Consider the following 20122-nt stretch of genomic DNA (forward strand, 5'->3'; position numbering starts at 1 on the left):
AAGCTCTTTGGGCTCCGTCCCCTGGAGGTGAGCCTGCCCAGTTTTCTGACTCAAAACGATCGTGAGAAGTTGCTCATTCGAGAGCTCCAGGAATTTACTAGGATCTAAAGGAAAATTCATTTGGACCCGTCGAGTTTTGCCTCCCTGCTTCACTCCTCCTGCAGGATTGGGACTGCCACTAGCCCCCCTGGGGCGGCAGGCTGCCCTGGACACTGAGGAGATCCGAAGACTCTCAGTGAGGAGCTTGGCCGGGCAGCAAGGGCAGAAGCCTCTAGCAGGCAGCCCTAACCAGGAGGACGGGCAAAAGCCTCTAGCAGGCAGCCCCAACCGCTGAGGCTTGTAAGTCGCTGGAGCGCTCCGTTGCTCCCCTCAAGGGTTGAGCGATGAACCAGGGCTTTCAAACGCCCTGGAGCGCCCGTGCTGCCTCCACGTGGCCAGAGGATCGTGAGGAAGCCGAAGAAGCTGTTCCTGGCCACAGCGGCATCGGAGGAGAGGCAGGAGGAAGAGAATCCGGCTGGGAGCGCACGTGGCAAGCTCTCAGGAGCTCAAGCCTCGCTTCAGGCACTTTTAAATTTCGCGCCCCTTTGCAAGCCGGTCGGCGCCATTTTGAAGCCGGGAGGACCCACGTGGTCCAAGATGGCGGCGCCCAGCAACTACCAGGAAGGAGAGTCCCAGGCAGTTGCAAGCAGGGACTGCAGCCCCACCGGAGGGGCAGAAGAACAAGCACCCAGGTCAGTGGCTTCCCCAGAGACTGCCCGAGGAGGGGGGGGGAGAGGAAAGGCTAAATGCAAAACCAAGCACCTTTCCCCCAGGGCAGATCCAGAGGAAGGGAGGAGTCACAAGCCTCCCAAGCCCTCTAAATACGAGCGGAGGAGGCATAAGGCTTTAGAGAGGCTTTGCAACCAAGCAGCCAGCCATCAGAACGCCCCAGGCAAAGGGGGGGAAAATCCAGGCACTCCCTTATCCAGCGGAGGCTCAGGGGAGAATCCAGCCCTGCCAACAAGGATCCCTATAGACACCTCGGGGCTTTGGGGCTCCACTCAGGGGTGGCAATCCCCTATCACCCCTACTGTGGGGGCAGCCTTGCCTACTGGCTTTCCCCTTTTGGGCAGCCCCCCCCCCTGCTCAGGGGGGCTTCAGCCCCAACCCAGCGCCTCCCACAGGGGCCCCCAACTTCCAAGAATTAATGATGCAGGCCTTTCAGCAATGCATGGCTGCAGCATTCCAGCAGCCACAGCCTCAGGGGGCCCCCCTCCCCCCCACCCCCAGGGCTCCTGAATTCCCAGAGGCCCAGGAGGAAGAGATTCACAGCTCCTCAGATTCATCCCAGGAGGACAGTGACAATGAAAGTGAGGAAGGCGAGCTCAGAGAACTCAAGCTATCAGAGGATGAAGGCATGCCTCCTCCTAAACCCACATTCACTGGGTTGTTCCAGCCCTCACTGTTTGAGTCCCTGCTCTTCAAGGCCAAGGCAACGGTCAAGCTAGGCAACAGAGCAGCGGAGGCCACACCCCAACGCCAGGGCCTCTCAGCAGAGAACATCTTTGATGAGCAGGCCATCGAGGCAGACACTGTTCCTACGCCCAAGACCTTCCTAGGCTTGATAAGACGCCAATGGGCATCTCCTACAAAGGGCCCCTCACCCTCCTCTTCAGACAGGATGTTCTTTAATGTGGACCAAGAGCTGGCTAAGCTACTTGCACAGCCCACCATAGATGATCCAATCGTGGCTCTTCATACATCCACCAACATGCCTGGGGAGCCAGAGGATGCCTTGAAGGCGGAAGACAAGAAGGCAGACCTCACCTTGCAGAGGGGCCATTTAGCAGCGGCCTGGGCTGTGAAAGCATCCACCACAGCCTCTTTCATCATCAGATCTTCCTTGCTGTGGCTGCAGGAGCTACAGCAACGCACCCCCATAGCAGATGCCCGGTCACATCAGGACATCAACAGGCTGGCAGCGGCCATCCAATTCTCATCGGATGCCACCCTGGCTGCAGCCAGATTTGCTTCCAGGGCGATCACATCGTCGGTGGCATCACGCAGACTGCTGTGGCTTCGACAGTGGCAGGTGGAGGTTCGTCACAAGTGGCGCCTGGCTTCAGCCCCCTTCACAGGGGACTCCCTCTTTGGCTCGGCTCTGGACCGGTTCCTGGTTGAGAACAAGGACAAGAGGAAGGTCCTCGCCACTGCCCAGAAGAAAGGCAGCTTCAGGTCAACTCCATACCCCAGACGCTCCTACTCCCGGGGTCAGGACTCTGGTTCCTTCTTTCGGGGTCAGGACTTCCTTAGGGGGTCAGAGGCAGGTTTCTCAGGAGGCAGGCAGTATCAAGGGGGATTCCCTGCTAGACAGAGGTACCCAGACAGACAGCAAAGAGGCAGGCAACAGAAGCGGCCCTTTCGAGGGGGCGGAGGAGGCGGAGGGGGGCGCTCCTTCCGCAAATATTAAAGCTAGGCCCAGCGTTCTCCCCATTGGGGGGTGCTTAGCGCATTTCGCTGACCGCTGGGACCTCACCTCCTCTGACAGATGGGTGCAGAAGACCATCAGGCATGGCCTTTCACTCGAATTTCTTTCCAGTCCCCCGAGCTTTTTCCGGATATGTCCGGTTTCTAAGAACCCGACCCGGAGGCTGTTGATGCAGGAAGCCATCCAACACCTGTTGGAGATCAGGGCGATCCAGCCAGTGCCTCCAGAGCAACAGGGTCAGGGGCACTATTCCATCCTGTTCGTCATCCCCAAGGCCTCTGGGGGCTGGAGAGCGATCCTTGACTTGAAACGCCTGAACCGTTCCATTCGCTATAGGAGGTTCAAGATGCACTCCCTACACTCTATCTTGGAGGGGGTTAGACAAGGAGACTTTCTCACTTCTATAGACCTCACTGAGGCCTATCGGCACATCCCCATTGCCCAGGATCACCGTAGGTATCTCAGGTTCTGCTACATGGGTCACCACTATCAGTACCGGGCCCTCCCCTTCGGGCTGTCTTCGGCCCCGAGGGTATTCACAAAGGTAATGGCAGCGCTGGCAGCGCACCTGAGACAGGTCCCGGTGCGCATCCAATGTTACCTGGATGATCTGCTCCTGCAGTCATCCTCCTTTAGGGGCGCTCTGCGAGACCTAGACATCACCATGACAGTCCTGAGGGACCATGGGTTTACAGTGAACCTAGCCAAGAGTCACCTCCACCCCTCTACTAGTCTGATTCACCTAGGAGCCAGAATAGACACCCAGGCGGGCATGGTCTTCCTGTCACCCGACAGACAGATAGCGCTTAGACAGCTAGCCTCCTCGATAGCCAGGAAGCGCAAGGTGTCCCTAGCCACTCTGTCTAAACTACTAGGCACCATGGTCTCCGCCATTGGCATCGTCCCGTGGGCTCGCCTCCACACCAGAGATCTCCAATGGTTCCTCTTGCCATTCCAGTGAAGGCGCACGAGCTGTTCGCAGACCAAGGTACTTCTCCCGCTAGACGTCTCCCGCTCCCTGGCTTGGTGGACATCCCCAGCGATCACAAAGGGCGAAACCTTCTGGACACCAGACCGCTTGACGGTAACGACGGATGCCAGTCTGAGTGGGTGGGGTGCCCATCTGCTGGCTCAGATGGCGCAAGGAGAGTGGACTCAGGCGGAAGGGACTCACAACATAAATTGGTTGGAGCTCAGGGCAGTCCGCCTGGCTCTGTTACGGTTCCAGAACTCGGTCAGGGGCCAGCACATATTAGTCCTCACAGACAATATCACCACCAAGGCTCACATAAACAGACAGGGGGGGACAAGATCAAGGGCCCTCATGAAAGAGGCCAAACGTCTGGGTCAGTGGGCCGAAAGGAACCTCCGGTCTTTGAGGGCAGAACACATAGCGGGGGTGGACAACACCAGGGCCGACTGGCTCAGCCGGGCCGAGGTGGACAACTCAGAGTGGAGGCTACAGACTGCAATATTCGAGGAGGTGGCCGAGCGCTTCGGGCGCCCGGAAGTCGATCTGTTCGCCACTCCCCTCAACACTCAGCTCCCGAGGTTCTTCTCCAGGTACCGGACACGGGGGGAGGAGGGGACGGACGCTCTGCGGAGCTCATGGCCCAGGGGTCTTTTGTATGCCTTTCCTCCCTTGCCCCTGATTCCCAGGGTCATACGGAAGATCCTTCAGGAGGGGGCGGAAGTGGTTCTGTTGGCTCCTCATTGGCCCCGGAGGCCTTGGTTTGCAGATCTCCAGTCTCTGTCGGTGGAGAGGCCCTGGAGAATTCCCCAGGAGAGGATATCCCTCAGCCAGGGGGCGCTGGAGCACCCGGATCCTCAATGGCTCCAGTTGACCGCTTGGCGGTTGAGCGGAGCATCCTGAGGAAAGACCTCTTCTCCCCCAGGGTGATAAGGACTATCCAGGCCGCCCGCAGGCCCTCCACAGAGCGCATCTATGGCTCCACATGGCGGGCCTTTGACTCTTGGTGCAACTCCCGGGGGTTCACCCCCATCCAGGCTACGGTGCCTCAGGTTCTGGACTTCCTCCAGGCGGGCCTGGATAGAGGGTTAGCGCCTAACACAATTAGGAGACAGGTCTCAGCCATCTCATCAGTTCTCCTGTGTGGCAGAAACCAGAGCCTGACGCACCACCCCATGGTCAGGCAATTCCTTAAGGGGGCCTCCAACCTCAGACCACCTACGGTACACAGGTACCCTTCCTGGGATTTACACAGGGTATTGGACGCTCTAACGGGCGCCCCATTTGAGCCATTACAAACAGTTTCCCTTAAGTTCCTGACCCTGAAGGTGGCTTTCCTGGTGGCCATCACTTCCGCCAGGCGGATATCCGAACTGCAGGCGCTGTCCACCAGGGAGGATCTCTGTGTCTTCCACCAAGATAGGGTGGTGTTACGGCTGGATCCATCCTTCATTCCCAAGGTGTGCTCCTGCTTCCATCGAGCCCAGGAACTGATTTTGCCCAACTTCTGTCCAGACCCTTCTCACCCATTGGAGAGGAAGTGGCACACTCTGGACGTTAGGAGGGCTCTGAGGATTTACCTCAGGAGAACCAGGCCAAACAGGAAATCCGAAGCCCTGTTTGTCTCCTTCCAACCAGGATCCCTGGGTAATAAGGTAACTTCCACCACTATCGGCAGGTGGCTGCGAACCTGCATTGCCACTGCTTACCAATCGCAGGGGTTACAGACACCAAATCATATCACAGCCCACTCCACACGGAGTGCAGCCACATCCACGGCCTGGGCCACACAAGCATCCCTGGCCGAAATCTGCAGGGCAGCCACGTGGGCTTCCCCCTCTCCCTTTGTTAGGAACTATAAGTTGGACTCCTTTGCCTCGGCAGAGGCCTCGTTCGGCCGCAGGGTGTTGCAGGCGGTTCACAGGGCAGGACCCGTGCCTCAACAGGCCTGAGTGGGGGACATATGGCCTCAGGGATCTCCCTCCCTAGGGACGTGCAGGCTTTGGTACGTCCCATTCTGGATACTCCTCCCCCCTCACTATGGAGAAAGGGCGTTGGTACTTACCTGATACGCCTCTTCTCATAGTGGGGGGAGGAGTATCCAGTCCCTCCCTGACTAGGTTTGTACAACTAAGTGTTATGTTCATTGTTTATATTGTTATTTAATTATTGATGTTGAAGACAATAAAAGCAAAAAACTGAATCAAGAGTCTGGAGTGAATGATGCAACGAGTCGGAGAGAGCTCTTCGTCATAAAACTGGGCAGGCTCACCTCCAGGGGGCGGAGCCCAAAGAGCTTATCTGACTCAAACCAATCACGAGAGGATAAGGTCAAAACCCATTCTGGATACTCCTCCCCCCACTATGAGAAGAGGCGTATCAGGTAAGTACCAACGCCCTTTTTGCCCCATGAATTTGGGCACGAATATGTGGCAATGATATCCAGGCATATTAATAGAATAGTTTTCATTATATAGTATTTTTGCTCATTTCTGTTTCCGTCCAAGAAGCGAGAAGCCATAGAACTGTGATAGCGAACTTATGGAATGCGTGCCATAGGTGGCACATGGAGTCATATCTGCCATCAGCTCCAGTGTACATGCGCGTGCTGACCAGCTGATTTTCGGCCTTTGGGAGGGTTGGAGAGGCAGTTTTCACCCTCCCCAGGCTTCAGGAAAGCCTTCAGAGCCTGGGGGTGGTGAAAAGCAGGCCCAATGGGCCAACTAGAAGTTCAGAAATTTCTGGTTGGCCTCTTGGGCTCGTTTTTTTGCCCTCCCCAGGCTTTGGAGGCTTTTCTGGAGCTTGGGGTGGGCAAAAACAAAGGTTAAAGCATTCTGGATAAAAATATGGTGAATTATGCAAAATATTTTTAAAAAGAGGATAAAGTTTACCCCTCAGTTATTCTTGTTAGGTATAACTATTGATTGTACTGTTATAGAGACTAATTTGATTTTGAACCTAACAACAGCAGCAAGACTGTTGGTGGCGCAATACTGGAAGAAGGAAGATTTGCCTACTATTCAAGAATGGACATTCAAGATCGGTTTGGGTGGGAAGGGTGGGGGAAGGGAGGTAAATATTTGTAAAAGCTTTTTAAAATTTTCAATTAAGAAAAAAAGAGGAACTGGCGGCCGTAAAGATAGTCATGGAACTGCTTGACATCTGCTACGGCTGCCAATGCCTCCTTATCCACTTGACTATAGTTAAGTTCAGTCGGGGACAGCGTTCTAGAGAAAAATGTGATAGGAGCTTCTTGCCCCGAAGGTAATACATGGGACAGAACAGCCCCAATCCCATAGGGAGAAGCATCACAAGTCAGCGTTAGAGGAAGGGTAGCATTGTATTGTAAGAGCACGGCAGAGGAGGTAAGGAGATGTTTAATATCATTGCCTTAGCCTCCCTCGCTCCCCAGTGGCAGGTAGCTGTACTATCCAGGAGACTATGCAATGGTTCCGCCACAGAAGCCTTGTGCGGCAGAAACATCGCATAGAAATTCAGGAACCATAAAAAGGCCTGTAATTCAAGCTTTGAACAGGGGGTGGGGGCCTGCTGAATAGCCTCAACCTTGCTGGAGTGGGATGTATCTCATTGATGTCAATTAAAAATCCCAGGAATTCGACAGAAGGAACCCCAAGGTGGCATTTAGAACGCTTAAGCCTCAATCCTGCTGACCTAAATCTGGATAGGCTGTTCCGTGTTTTGATGATGAGATCCATTTTGCTAGAGGCCGCGATCAATACATCATCGAAATATGGAACCACTCTGTCTAGCGCTTGGAGTAGCCACTCCATAAGACTTTGAAATATTCTCAGAGCGACAGAAATCCCAAATTGCTACCTGGTGCAGCAGAAGGCCCCTTTATACGTTACAATTGTTTGTGCATCAGCAGAGGCCGGATCCACAGGTAACTGCTGCGACGCCTGGGCCATGTCTAACCGCAAAAATGTACCCATGCCCCAACGAATGCAAAAGATGTTGCACCACAGGAACGGGGTATGGATGCGAATTTAGCGCCCTATTCACGGTCAACTTATAGTCCCCACATATACGAACGGACCCATTAGGCTTCACAGGGGTAACAATAGGGGTTTCCCATTGTGAGTATTCAACAGGTTCAAGGATCCCCTGAGCTACCAATTTATCAATTTCAGCCTCGACCTTAGATTTTAGGGCAAAAGGAATTCTCCTAGCCTTCAATCTTGTAGGGGGAACATTTAGGTCTAAATTAAGGACGATGGGTTTGCCTTTGTAGTTACCTAAGGCATCATTAAACACATCAGCAAATTCAGTGGTCAACGAATCAAAGTCATTGGCAATGGACACAGAGTTCACGCCATCAATTGACAGTCCAAGGGGCTGAAACCAGTCCAAGCCCAACAGCGTAGCCATAGGTGTGGCAACAACGACAAGAGACAGTCGAGCTTTGAAGGACTTGAATTCAACGAGGACAGATGTGACTCCTAACACAGGAATCACGTTTCCCTGATAGTCATGCAGGCAGCAAGTGGAGGTTTGGAGTTGGTCTTTGGAGATCGATGGAAGCAGTTGTTGTAGAGACAGCCAGGAAATTATTGTCTTAGTGGAGCCAGTATCTATCTCCATGCGGCATGGCTTCCCTTCAATGTGTACAGTGTTGAAAAGTTTTTGTGAACCCTTATACAATTCAGAAGCTGATTGAACGACCCAATCCTCAATCATTTCCTCACCATTCACAGCAAAGCATTCATTAGTACAGTTTTGTGAAGGCTTGGAGTAACGGTAGCCAGAGCCCCGGTCATTTTGGCAAGTCTGGTCAGTTAAATTCACCCGGCAAACCGCTGCTATGTGGCCTAAGCGGCCACATCGTTGGCATACCACCTCCTTAAAGCGACAAGTGGAACGGAGGTGTTTGCCCCTGCAACTCAGGCAGCCATCACTTTGTTTTTTGGCGGGCTCCCTCCTGAGGTAATTTTTTGACTGCACACGGCCGACTTGCTCAGAATCATTAGAATTGTAATCGTCCTGCCCAATTTGTTGGGTAGTAGAGGAAGATAGAAATGGCCCCACTATGCCTATTATAAATCTGTGTCGTACTCTTGTCAGCCAGCTCTGCGGTTCTAGCCTCGTCTACAGCAGCCTGTAGTGTTAATTCAGGTGTTTCAGGTTTTGATAAAAGCTGGCGCTGCAGCCTAATGTCCTTTACCCCACATACAAATTGCTCCAATAGAGCATCATCTAGCTCCTTAAATTTACAAGGAATCACCTCCTGTCTCAGTCTGGCCAAATATTGGGAAATTGACTCAACTTCTAATTGTAGACACTGTCTAAAAGCATGTCTACGTGCTATTTTTGATGAAGCGGGGGAGTAATGGTGTTTCAAATTAGTCATCAAAGTATCCCACGGAACAGTATATACAGGCATTGGCGCTGACAATGCCCTGGCCATGCTAAACATTTCTGGGCCACAAGCACTGAAGAAGAAACCCATCTTCCTGTTTTCTGACACTTCAGCGAAGTCATTTGCCAGTAAAAAACACTCAAATCTTTCCAGAAAAGCCTCCCATGACTCCTTCTGGGCGGAGAAAGGGGCAAAAGTCGGAATAGCCGACATCTTAAGTAAAAAAAAAAAATCACTGCTATCGATAGGCTAGGCTGCGCGAAGTTTCTTCCCTACTCCTCATTGCCAGTATTATGTACTAATATTATTTACTTGACTGAGGCGATCCGTTCAACAGTAAAGGTTTATTCAACATCAACTAAGCACAAATCATGACAGAACAGAGAAACTCCAGTTTCACCGCTCTTTTATATCGGAGCTGTCAAACCGGCAACCAATTAGAACAACGTTAGCTTCCTTAGGCGCCGCCTACATTGACCAGCCAGTCCTGTCATCGGGTGGAGATGATTGACACCTTGCGTTTGCCTAGTCTCAGACATAACAGTTTGTCATTCTGTTGACTGTACAATTCTTTAGAATCTCATATTCTCTGGGGACAGGATATATCACTCCCATTTTTTGAATGGTAGATTTCTTGTGCTTCTGAAGAAAGAACTGTCTTCAGGGAACTGATTCTTGAATAAGAGTAGTCAAACTCAATTGAGCCAATCCATATAATAGCTAAAGCTGTGGCAGTGCCGGAATTTTCCAAAGCCCCCCTGAAATATTTCATATAATTAGTGGATGCTTCTTTGCCAATTTATTTATATTCAGCAGAAACAAGCACAAAAAATATATTGTCTCTTTTTTTGAAACTGAAATACAAGTTTTGTTTATTCCACCATGCATTACCTCCTTGTTAGCTTTTAATGTAACATTTGATTGCCTATGGCATCATTTTACCTATGAAACAGAATTATTCTGATTGCAATTAAGTGAATATATTTAGATAAGTTTTATGTCAGTCTTCAGGCATTGTATTTAATACATATAATCCAAAAGTATAAAATATGATTTCTTAATATGATTTTACCTCATTACAGCAGTGCACTGACTATAGATTGTCATTCAAATCCTTTTTAAATTAATACATTGTTCTGTTTTAATATACAAGACACATTTACAATGAAATCTTTGCAGAGTTACTTCATCCCCCGCTAGATTCTATAGTTGTCAATTTATGTGTGCAACTCTGGCCTTTGTGGTATACTCTGAACTGTGAAGGGCCAAATAAGCAAATTTATTGTTCTATTCTTCTTTATTCTGGATTTGCTCTTTGATAGAATTTGGGGTTTTTAATTTTGTAGATGGGAAAAAGAACTTTTTTATTTTTAATATATACTTGCACTTCTGCATACTATATTCTGCCTATATCACCCTCTTACTTGGCTTGGTCCCAGTTTGATTCCAGTGTAATCATTGTTTAGTGATTTATGTTTGGTGTTCTTGGGAAGATGCAGAAAATATTTGGTGGGGGACACACTTCTTTGAGATTCCTATGAACCTATTAAGTCTGCAAATCCTGTTTACTTTTCATGCTCACAGATTTTGCCTATATATGGATCATTCATACACTTTAATTGTTTTGTGGCATTTCTCAAAGATTTCGAGGAAAGTGGAATATCCCTAGCTACAACATCATTATCTACTTCATGCTTTGATGTGCACATATTTCTTCCCTCAAAATCAGTGGCCACTGCTTCTCCTATTGCCTGCCTGCAGTGCTCAAATAATTAGTAAAGCCAGTGTGATATAGTCAAGGAGAATACTCCACTGATTGATTAAGGTATTCTTATCCTACTCAAAACCAGGCAGTATAAATCAAACCTACCATATGCTCATCTTTGAACTTCCAGAAATATTAATCCCAAAGAACAAAGAATGACAGGTGGTGTTACTAAGGATTTTCAGTTGGAGGAAGCTCGTTTTTTTATCCCATGTGCTTTTAGCCAACTGTGCTTAATTTTAGTTAGGGGAAGATACAGCTTCTATCTACCCAAGTAAGGATTCTGTTTATTTAACTTGTCATCTAAATCCCACTTCCCACCGCTGTTATGTTTCCTCTTAAAAATGGAGAGCTCCATGGCAATTTATAAACGCACTCATTCACAAGATTTAAAGCAAAATTGTGTTGAAACTGATTTATGCTACCTAAGTTGGAAATGCTAGGCTATTTGACACAGAATCTCCCATTTCTTTGGTAAATTGCAGCTTGATCATATTCAAGGTAACTTGGAAACAAATCAAATATGAATGTTCATTTCTGCTTGTGTAGGACTGCAGCTTGTAAAAATTTGTTATTTTTTTGCTTATTTGTTTGACTGAACAGACTCTTTCCTTTAGCCTTTCATTTCCTATTCATAATGCTGACTAATATTTAAATAAAAAACCATTGGTGCTAACTTTATGTCATTATATCAATTCATGTAGACTGTATACTCCTTCCACACATTATATAATCATGTTGTATTTGACTTCATGTTGTAAGTTTCTGTTAAGTTACTTTTAAGTTACACCTAGATGAATAACAATTTTTCAAAAAAAGTAAGCTATATGCAACTTAGACCATTTTCATAGCATGATGGATTTTCATCCTTCTAAAGTAGCGATTAGGCTGCACATATTATTTTGTTATTTAGCATGCTGGTCTATCTGGGTTTCTACTGTAAGCTTAAAAGATTTCCTGTCTGCTCAGGTCCCAATGTAGATCAGAGGCCCTTCTCTTTCATTTATTTATTTATTATATTTTTATGCTATTTATCTACCTCTACTTATTTCACACATCTGGAGAAAAAAATTATGCATCTCAGAAACTCGAGATAATAGACATTGTTTTGAATATGTGAGTATTTTGTAAATATCACTTTATAAATATGCGGCTTGGTTGCAATAATAATAATAATAACTGTTGCCAGTCCCCAAACAGTGCAACAGTTGTTGCTTCATTGTGTATTGTTAATAATGGTTGTTGTTGCTGCCAATAGTATATAATTTAGATACTTTTTCCTCATTTAATGCATCTAAATATTTTGCATTTACTTTGCTATTTCTTGCTTTAAACCAAGAAGAGTAGTTGTAAGCTGCACAGATAGTTCTTGCTTATCAACCACAGAGATCAGCAACTCTGTTACTAAGCTCCATGATTGCTAAGCAAATAATAATAATAATATAACTGCAATGGATGTATTATGTCTCTTTCTTATTTGTTAAATGAATCATTGGGTTGTTAACAAGACATCATGTCCATGACTTACAATTTTATTTCCATCTTCTCTAGTAACTCTGTTGTTGGAATCCACTTGGGAAGTATGTATGCAAATTAGGTCACATGACTGGGGCCTCTGCAACAGTAGTAAATGTGGGCTGGCTGAGAAGAACCCAAGTGGCAATCAAATGACTTTGGGATGCTGTTATAGTAGTTGATATGAGAATCTAGGAATCTCTGTAGCAATAACTGCCTTAATCTTGCTTAATAACTGCCTCCTTAAATATTTGAACTTACAATGGTGTAAAAACACCTTTGCAACCTATTCTGTTCAGGAAGAGTGTTGATGAATAACACTGGACAGTGGCAGTAGTCAAAATATTTCTTTGTTTTAAAATTTATTTATATATTCATCATTATAATATTTATAAAAATGTATCTATACTATACCTATAGTATTCAGATATATGTGAGTTTATTGAACAATGTCATCTGGAGATCACCAGTCCTACTGAATATTTAGTTTATATGCTTGATTGATTTCCAGTGAAATTTGTAGATAAGCGATAAATGGTTTGAATGTATTTTGAATACTGTGAACAATAAGTAGAAGCTAATATTTGCTTTGTGTTAGCAAAATAATTTCTTAAGTCATTTTAATTTATATTCTAGTCTTTTAATATATTTTAGTTGACATGTGGTTGTGAAATCCCCCCCCAACTTTATCTCTAAATTTCTATTTCATGAAGTTTGGCACAATACATTGTGATAGCATGTACTGTAATATCTATGATTTTATTGTGTGCTTTTTAATTCAATTTATTTATTTGTCAAATCTATTTGCCAATTAATATGGTTGCCCATTTCAAACAAATTGATTCTGGGCAACATATAATAACATCTAGAAATAAAATATATTACAAAAACAATTAAAAACAATTAGACTAGTAAATATAGATTAAAAACAAAACCACAAGCAAGAGAATTTCACACATAATACAGTTAGCTGCTATCTTGTCTACCACAGACCTTTTATCATGTTAAATTATTTTGAATTGTGTTTTATATCTTTCAGGGCATACAGGGCGGTTATTAAAATCCTTGTGTTTCATGAGTTTAACATTTCTGCTTGTGCACATCATCTTTCAAATCACAATAGCCAGCCTTGAAGCTGCAAAAACTATTCAACCTAATTATAACTGTGAGTATAATCTTTTTAATTTAATATTTTACATAGCTTATGTGGGAAGCATACTGAAATATGAATATGTGAATCAATTTAAAAATGATAGTTTTATTTTCCAATTTAGTAAAATAGTATTTTGGTTTGTCATAATTTTAAAATTATGTTATTGTTTTTTTTAAAATGAGTTTCTTCCTATTTTGTAAAGTTTTTCTATACAATGTCCCCTAACCTAATTTTGAATGTAAACCTGTGCTAATAAAACAATGATGCAACTTTTCCTTCATGTAATCCTGATACATACGTATATTTGAGGGATCCTACAATTCTGGAGGGGTTTTAGCACATGTGTCATAGGATATTTTTATGAAAATCAAGATAGCCATGCATATAAAAACCAAGCTTCCATCATGACTTATTTTAACCATACCCTACAGATATTAATAAGTTTTGGACAATACAAACGTGTTACCAGGCTCTGACTTAGCCCATCTATTTTTCTTAGTATAAACTGTTGTAAATGTTGCATAGTAGAAAACTCCCAGCTAAAATTATACATAACCTGAGTTTTATTTCATTTTACTTGTGGCAATGGGGCTAAATTTTGGTAGCAATTTCTTGTACCAAATAAAATTTTCCAAATACTTTCCTGTATATGCAGGTCTCTTCTTAATGTTTAGAGTGAAATATGTATTGATGATGCTAGAAATCTTATACTTGTGTAATACTTTGCTTATTAATCCAGAATTTACAAAGATGACAACCAGAAAATCAGAGGAGAAAAAAATTAAGAGAAGAGCAATTTCAGTAAGTGTCTGACTTACAAAAGGACTAAGTCTCAAAATTAATTATGGAGAAAGGGCAGAATGCTGAATCAAGAAATTTCAGATATTTTGTTAATAAAGTATGTTTTGGAAATGAATGGCTTCTGTTGTTGTGGGACTTTGAACCATCTTTAGGAATTTTCTGAATTCAAAATAAACATTAGATGGATCATTATATTTCCTCATATATTGAATGTGTTATCCAGTTAATCAACAAGTATCATTCACAATGTGAAAATAATTTTGAATACTACCATTCACAAAATTATCTTCCTATTGTGATTCTTCCACTCATAATAAGATTATTATACCTCCCAACGACCAATAAGATCTCTCAGGTTGGGCCTCCTCCGGGTGCCATCGGCCGCACAATGCCGGCTGGCGGCCCCTCGGGGGAGGGCCTTCTCTGTAGCTGCTCCGGCCCTGTGGAATGATCTACCCGTAGAGATCCGGACCCTTTCGACTCTCTCGGCCTTCCGAAAAGCCACCAAAACCTGGCTGTACGGCAGGCCTGGGGCTGTTGAACAATGTTCCAGCCCCACCTAGACTGAATGTATCTATGTTGTTTTAAAATTGTATCTTTTTTATTCCTAATTTTTTAATTTTTATCTGTTTCTGTAAGCCGTCCAGAGTCCTACAGGATTGGGTGGCATACAAATCTATTAAATTACTAATTACTAAATTATTTTAAAAAAATGATTTTCCAGCAGTGGGCAATATGCAGTTTCAAAATTGGCCTTTTTTAATCACTCTTGGATCCCATCTGGTCATCAATCAACAAACCAATCTGAAGTAAGAAATAGAAATACTATGCTGTTTTTCAAGTTTTAACAATAGACATACTGCAATTAGTACTACAATAAATTTCAACCAAGTTACTGCATAACTTGCATATTGCATACTGCAACAAATTTCAGCCAAGTTACCACTGAAACCACAGCCCACCTATACATGTAAAATAGCTTTACTTAGTTTGTAACCTAAGTGCAACCTTGCTCATCCAAAGTTTATCCATCCCTGAACCCTACAGTAACTCATGAAAAACCTATGTAATGCCCAAAATGCGCCTGTAGAAGAAAAGCTGTTTTAAAATAAAGGAAGAAAGGGAAAAAAATAAATACTTTTAAAAAAGATGTTAATGATTCCTGTCAGTTTTCCATTTCTAGAACTATTTTCTACATGTGGATCTATTTGCAACGATAAAAACTTTTTAAATTTATTAAAGTATACTTTTTAAATTTATTATAAAATGTATTCAATTGATAACCTGCAAAATTCAAGCAAGTCAAGGCAACATAGAGGGCAGCATCGTGGCTCAGCGGTTAAAATGCTGGGCTTGTTGGCTGGAAAGCCGGCAACCCAGGTTTGAGTGCCATGCGACAAGGTAAGCTCCCATCCTTGCCCCAGCTCCCGCCAATTTAGCAGTTTGAAAGCATGCAAATTTGAGTAGATAAATAGGTAGATTTCTGTCACCAATCATCCCAAATAAACTGATGATAATAAAAATCAAATGAGGATAAGAAAAATGCAAAAATCAAAGCGAAAGTTATATTATTATATTCCAGAGGCGGGTTTCTGTTGATTCGTCCTGGATCAGGTGAATCAGTAGTGGCAGAGGCAGCAGGAGGCTCAGCCCACCTGCCCAGATGCTTCTGCGCATGGGCAGAAGTGTCCCGCAAACTCACGAGCAGATGAGCGAACTAGTAGTTAAATAAATTGAAACCCACCATTATATATATATATATATATATATATATATATATATATATATATATATATATATATATATATATATATATATATATATATATATATATATATATATATATTTGTTTTATGAGGTTTTCGCGGGTGTTAGTATGTAGGTCTCTAGTTGTTCGGGTTTTCTCCCGCGTAGAATTGGAGATGTCTTGGCGACGTTTCGACGAAGTCACATTCATCATCTTCAGGCTGCTGCTGACTACTTCAGGTTTGGTGTTTCCAGGAGTAGGGTGTTTCCTACTCCTGGAAACACCAAACCTGAAGTAGTCAGCAGCAGCCTGAAGATGACGAATGTGACTTCGTCGAAACGTCGCCAAGACATCTCCAATTCTACGCGGGAGAAAACCCGAACAACTAGAGACCTACACACACACATATATATATATATATATATATATATATATATATATATATATATATATATATATTCAATATGCTTTGTTATATCTGCATATAAGTTGTTATCTCTCACTTCAGAGGACATGATACAGAACAATATAACTTATAGGAAGGATATATATTAGAAAAATGACTTAACATTAGGAACATGATCTTAATCAATAGTCTTTCCTTCACTGAAGGTACTTTATTCAAGCAGTTGTTTATTTAGAATGTTTTATTTTAAACTCTTATTGAATGGTTACTGGACATTTGGATAACATAAACCAGGGGTGGGGAACCATGGCCCTTTTATGACTTGGGACCTTATGACCATGCTGGTTCAGAAATTCTAGGAGTTGAAGTCCACAAGTCATAAAAGGCCCATAGTTCTCTACCCTCTGGCCTAAACGGTCCTTTCTCACTCTACGATTTTAATTCTCATGTAATGCTGTTGAAGATGGAAAAGATTTAAGTTGCATCTTAATCCAGAAGCCTAAAGCAGCAGAAGGCAGATTTTTTCCTCCTCTGGATTTAGCGCATTAGATGTTTACAATTACTTTGGAATTTATTCTGGGATGTAGTTCAATTATGATGATATGGTTGTAGAATTTGAATTGATAGGCTTGTCAAAGTATAATGAATATTTTTTTCAGAATGTTAAATTGAAAAGGAGCACAATGTTCTTTGCAAATTTATATAATTTGAAAGCTGAATAATCAACGTGAAAATTTAAAGTTAAATGAGACTGTTAAATAATTCAAAATTTGTTAAGCATGAGAACTGTTTTATGCAAGTGGCCCAGTTAGACCTGTGTGTTATTTCCAGTTCTAATCTGTGATAGTTTTGAGAAAACCAGGGAGATTTAATAAATTTTGACAATAAGTATGTACTCCAAAATTTTATTGTGACATAAAGGCAGATTTGTTATCATATTGGCATTTTTATTAGTTGATGTAAGGCATTGATATCCTATTTTTAAGTCTGTTTGTTGATTTCCAGTGGAAAGTAGAATGTCTGTGAATGTATAAAGTTTTATGATTTCTTGAAATTTGTGGCAGTCTTTCTAGATATACTAATTTTTATATTTAAATTTTAGTTACAGCAACTTTGGCAGCAAATATCTTGATTGAAAATCCCTTTTGTTTCAAATTAAGTTGCATCATAGTATCACTATAGCAAGCTGTTAAAACTATGTTTCAGGAAAAAGACACTTCTAAAAATGCTTTTTAAGTATGAATCAAAGGTTCTGTTTAATTTCATGCCAACTATAACTTCATAATAGTTCAGAAGGGAGTATTCACTATATTTCTGTTCTTGAAATAATAATGGGTTTTTCATGAGCCATTAGTATGAGCCTAATAGTGTGTAGGATTTTTTCTGTTAACTATTGCTCTGTCCATGTTGCTAAAATTTTACCTTCTTTCTCTAGAAAATATTTTATTTTTCTTGTTGGTTGAGTTGCATTATTTTCTGCCATCTGTAGTTGTTTATAGGCATATTTTATATTATAAAATATCATCCCTATTTTAAAAGAATTTCCATTTCCATATATAATATAAGCTATTCAGAAGAACCATATAAGTAACAGTCTCTGTCTCTTCCATTTTTTTCCTATGCGATACATAACATTTTTTTAAAAAAACCTGAATTGTGGTTCATCTCAGTGATATGCACTAAGGGAGGGGAGCTAAAAACCATAGGGAATGTGTCAATTGTAGAATGCAATTGAAGCCTTGCCCCTTTGACTTTATATTTCATGTTTATTTATTTAGGTAACGTTTTTATATGTTCATTCAACTCAGATAAGATCATCTGGACGATGTATAAAAATAATCAATAACAAATGCAAAATCCCCCCGCCCCAAATCACAGCATTAAAAATCAACCAAAACAATGACATGGTAAGCCAGAATTAAAATGTACCATAAGTCATCTGATTAGGAACTCTGCTCATCCAAACCCAAAGGTCTGGGGAAAGAGCTGGCTCTTGACTGCCTTTTTGGAAGCCTGAAAGATTAGGGCCAATTCTGTACTGGCAAACATTCAAAAGAGGAGGACTGTCTTTTGACTGTCATTTTACCTGTTTTGACTCACCCACGAATACCACAGGTGTCAGCTCCGGCCAGCCCAAAGGCCCGGAGCTGCCATTCAGGGGAGAAAACTGGGCCAGCTGCCAAGACTTGTGCTTACCAGATGTCCTTCCTCCACAAGCAGACCAGCTGCAAAACCTACAAACTCTTGATAACTCACTGTAACCCTCAGTCGGGAAGCCCAGTTGTGGGTACCCACTCTCATGGTCTTCCAAAAAGCTATTAAGACCTGGCTATTACGGCAGGCCTGGGGTTGTCTGGATTGAGGTCCATCCCCGCTTAGATTGGGTGCATGTTGTGTCTTTTTAAATTTGTTGTGTTTTATCTGTTTTTAATTTTTCTTAACTTCTGTTTCTGTAAGCCGCCCCGGAGTCCTTTGGGATTGGGCGGCCTATAAATTCAATAAACAGTTAAACAGTTAAACATTGTGGACAATAGCGTGTCAGCAAGCATTTGAGCATCTGAAGTCCTTTTTTGCACAAGAGCCAGTGCTGAAACATCCAGATCCCATTTGTGGTTAAGGCAGATGCCAGTGATGTAGCAGTGGCTGCAGTTCTCTTACAAAAGAACAATGAAGGGGTCCTACAGACATGTGCCTACATCTCAAGGAAGTTGACAGGGACAAATTCAACTGGCCCATTTGGGAGAAGTAGGCATTCGCGGTCCAGTGGGCCCTGTTGATGTGGCATTTACTAGAAGGGGCAGGGATACTCTTTGAGGTCTGTCCAGACCACTAGAATTTGGAGGCCCTCCAGACCCCGCGAAGATTGTCACCAAAACAAGTTAGATGGGCCTTATATTTTTGGTGATTTAACTTCCAATTAAAATATATACCGGGTGACTTGGACTTTTTAGCCAATGCCCTCTCCCGCAAGTCACAATATCACAATAAAAGGGAGGAGCTAGTAGGCTATCATTCCAACCTCCCAGCCTAGGGTGTTAGTCACTCAACAGGCCCCACCAGCACCAATCTTGTATGCCCAGGGGGAGGACCTCTCCAGTGGAATCCAAGCAGCACTCCCAATGGACCAGTGGTTTCAAGAAAATCAAACTTTATTAACATAGTGAGAGGGCTTTGCCTGGAAGGAGTCGAAGTACCAAGTGTGGTACGGGTGGCCATGCTACGGTGCTGCCACAATTTTCTCTTGGCTTGACATTTTGGGTTCCTGAAGACTCTGCATTTAGTAAATCACCAGTTCTGAAGAGGGACATAGAGGAATATGTAAGGAGTTGTGTTGTTTGCACTACCATGAAGGCCCGGCCTGGGCAGCCTCCTGGTCTTTTACAGCAGGTGGAAGCTCCGATTTAGCCATGGGAACAGATAGCCATGGACTTCATTGTGGATTTACTGGACAGCCAAGGGAACAAGGTCATTTGGACGATAGTAGACCTGTTCTCCAAGCAGGCTCATTTTGTAGCTTGTACCAGCCTTCCATCTGCTAGGAAGCTGGCCAAACTGTTAATTTCCCATGTTTATAGACTCCATGGCATCCCCAAAAGGATAATTTCAGACAGGAGAGTGCGATTCACTGCCCGGTTCTGGCACAGATTCGTGGGGATGGTGGGGTCTTCACAAGCACTTAGTACAGCCTTCCACCCCTCAACCAATGGTGCCGTGGAGAGAACAAATGCGATGGTGGAGTGCTGCTTAAGGTGTGATGTCCAGTACCAACAGACCAATTGGGCTGAACTTCTCCCCTTTGCAGAAGTTGCATATAACAATGCAGTGCACAAAAGTATGGGGTTTACCCCATTTCATGTGGCTACAGATGGGGGGAGTTTGTCCCAATTGCAGAGTGTCCTTAAGTGCGCCCAGATGACATGA

The 20122-nt window shown here is 43.7% G+C and overlaps 1 protein-coding gene across 1 annotated transcript in view; it reads left to right on the forward strand.

Annotated features, from left to right (window-relative positions):
• Nucleotides 1-20122, forward strand: part of PIEZO2 (piezo type mechanosensitive ion channel component 2) — a 230584-nt gene that overhangs the window by 77735 nt on the left and 132727 nt on the right. The window contains exon 3 of the mRNA XM_032223228.1: nt 13134-13259. Coding sequence (XP_032079119.1) covers nt 13134-13259 — 126 coding nt within the window. The remainder of the gene's footprint in view (nt 1-13133; nt 13260-20122) is intronic.

Source organism: Thamnophis elegans, chromosome 8 (genome assembly GCF_009769535.1).
Source record: "Thamnophis elegans isolate rThaEle1 chromosome 8, rThaEle1.pri, whole genome shotgun sequence".
Lineage (NCBI taxonomy): Eukaryota > Metazoa > Chordata > Lepidosauria > Squamata > Colubridae > Thamnophis > Thamnophis elegans.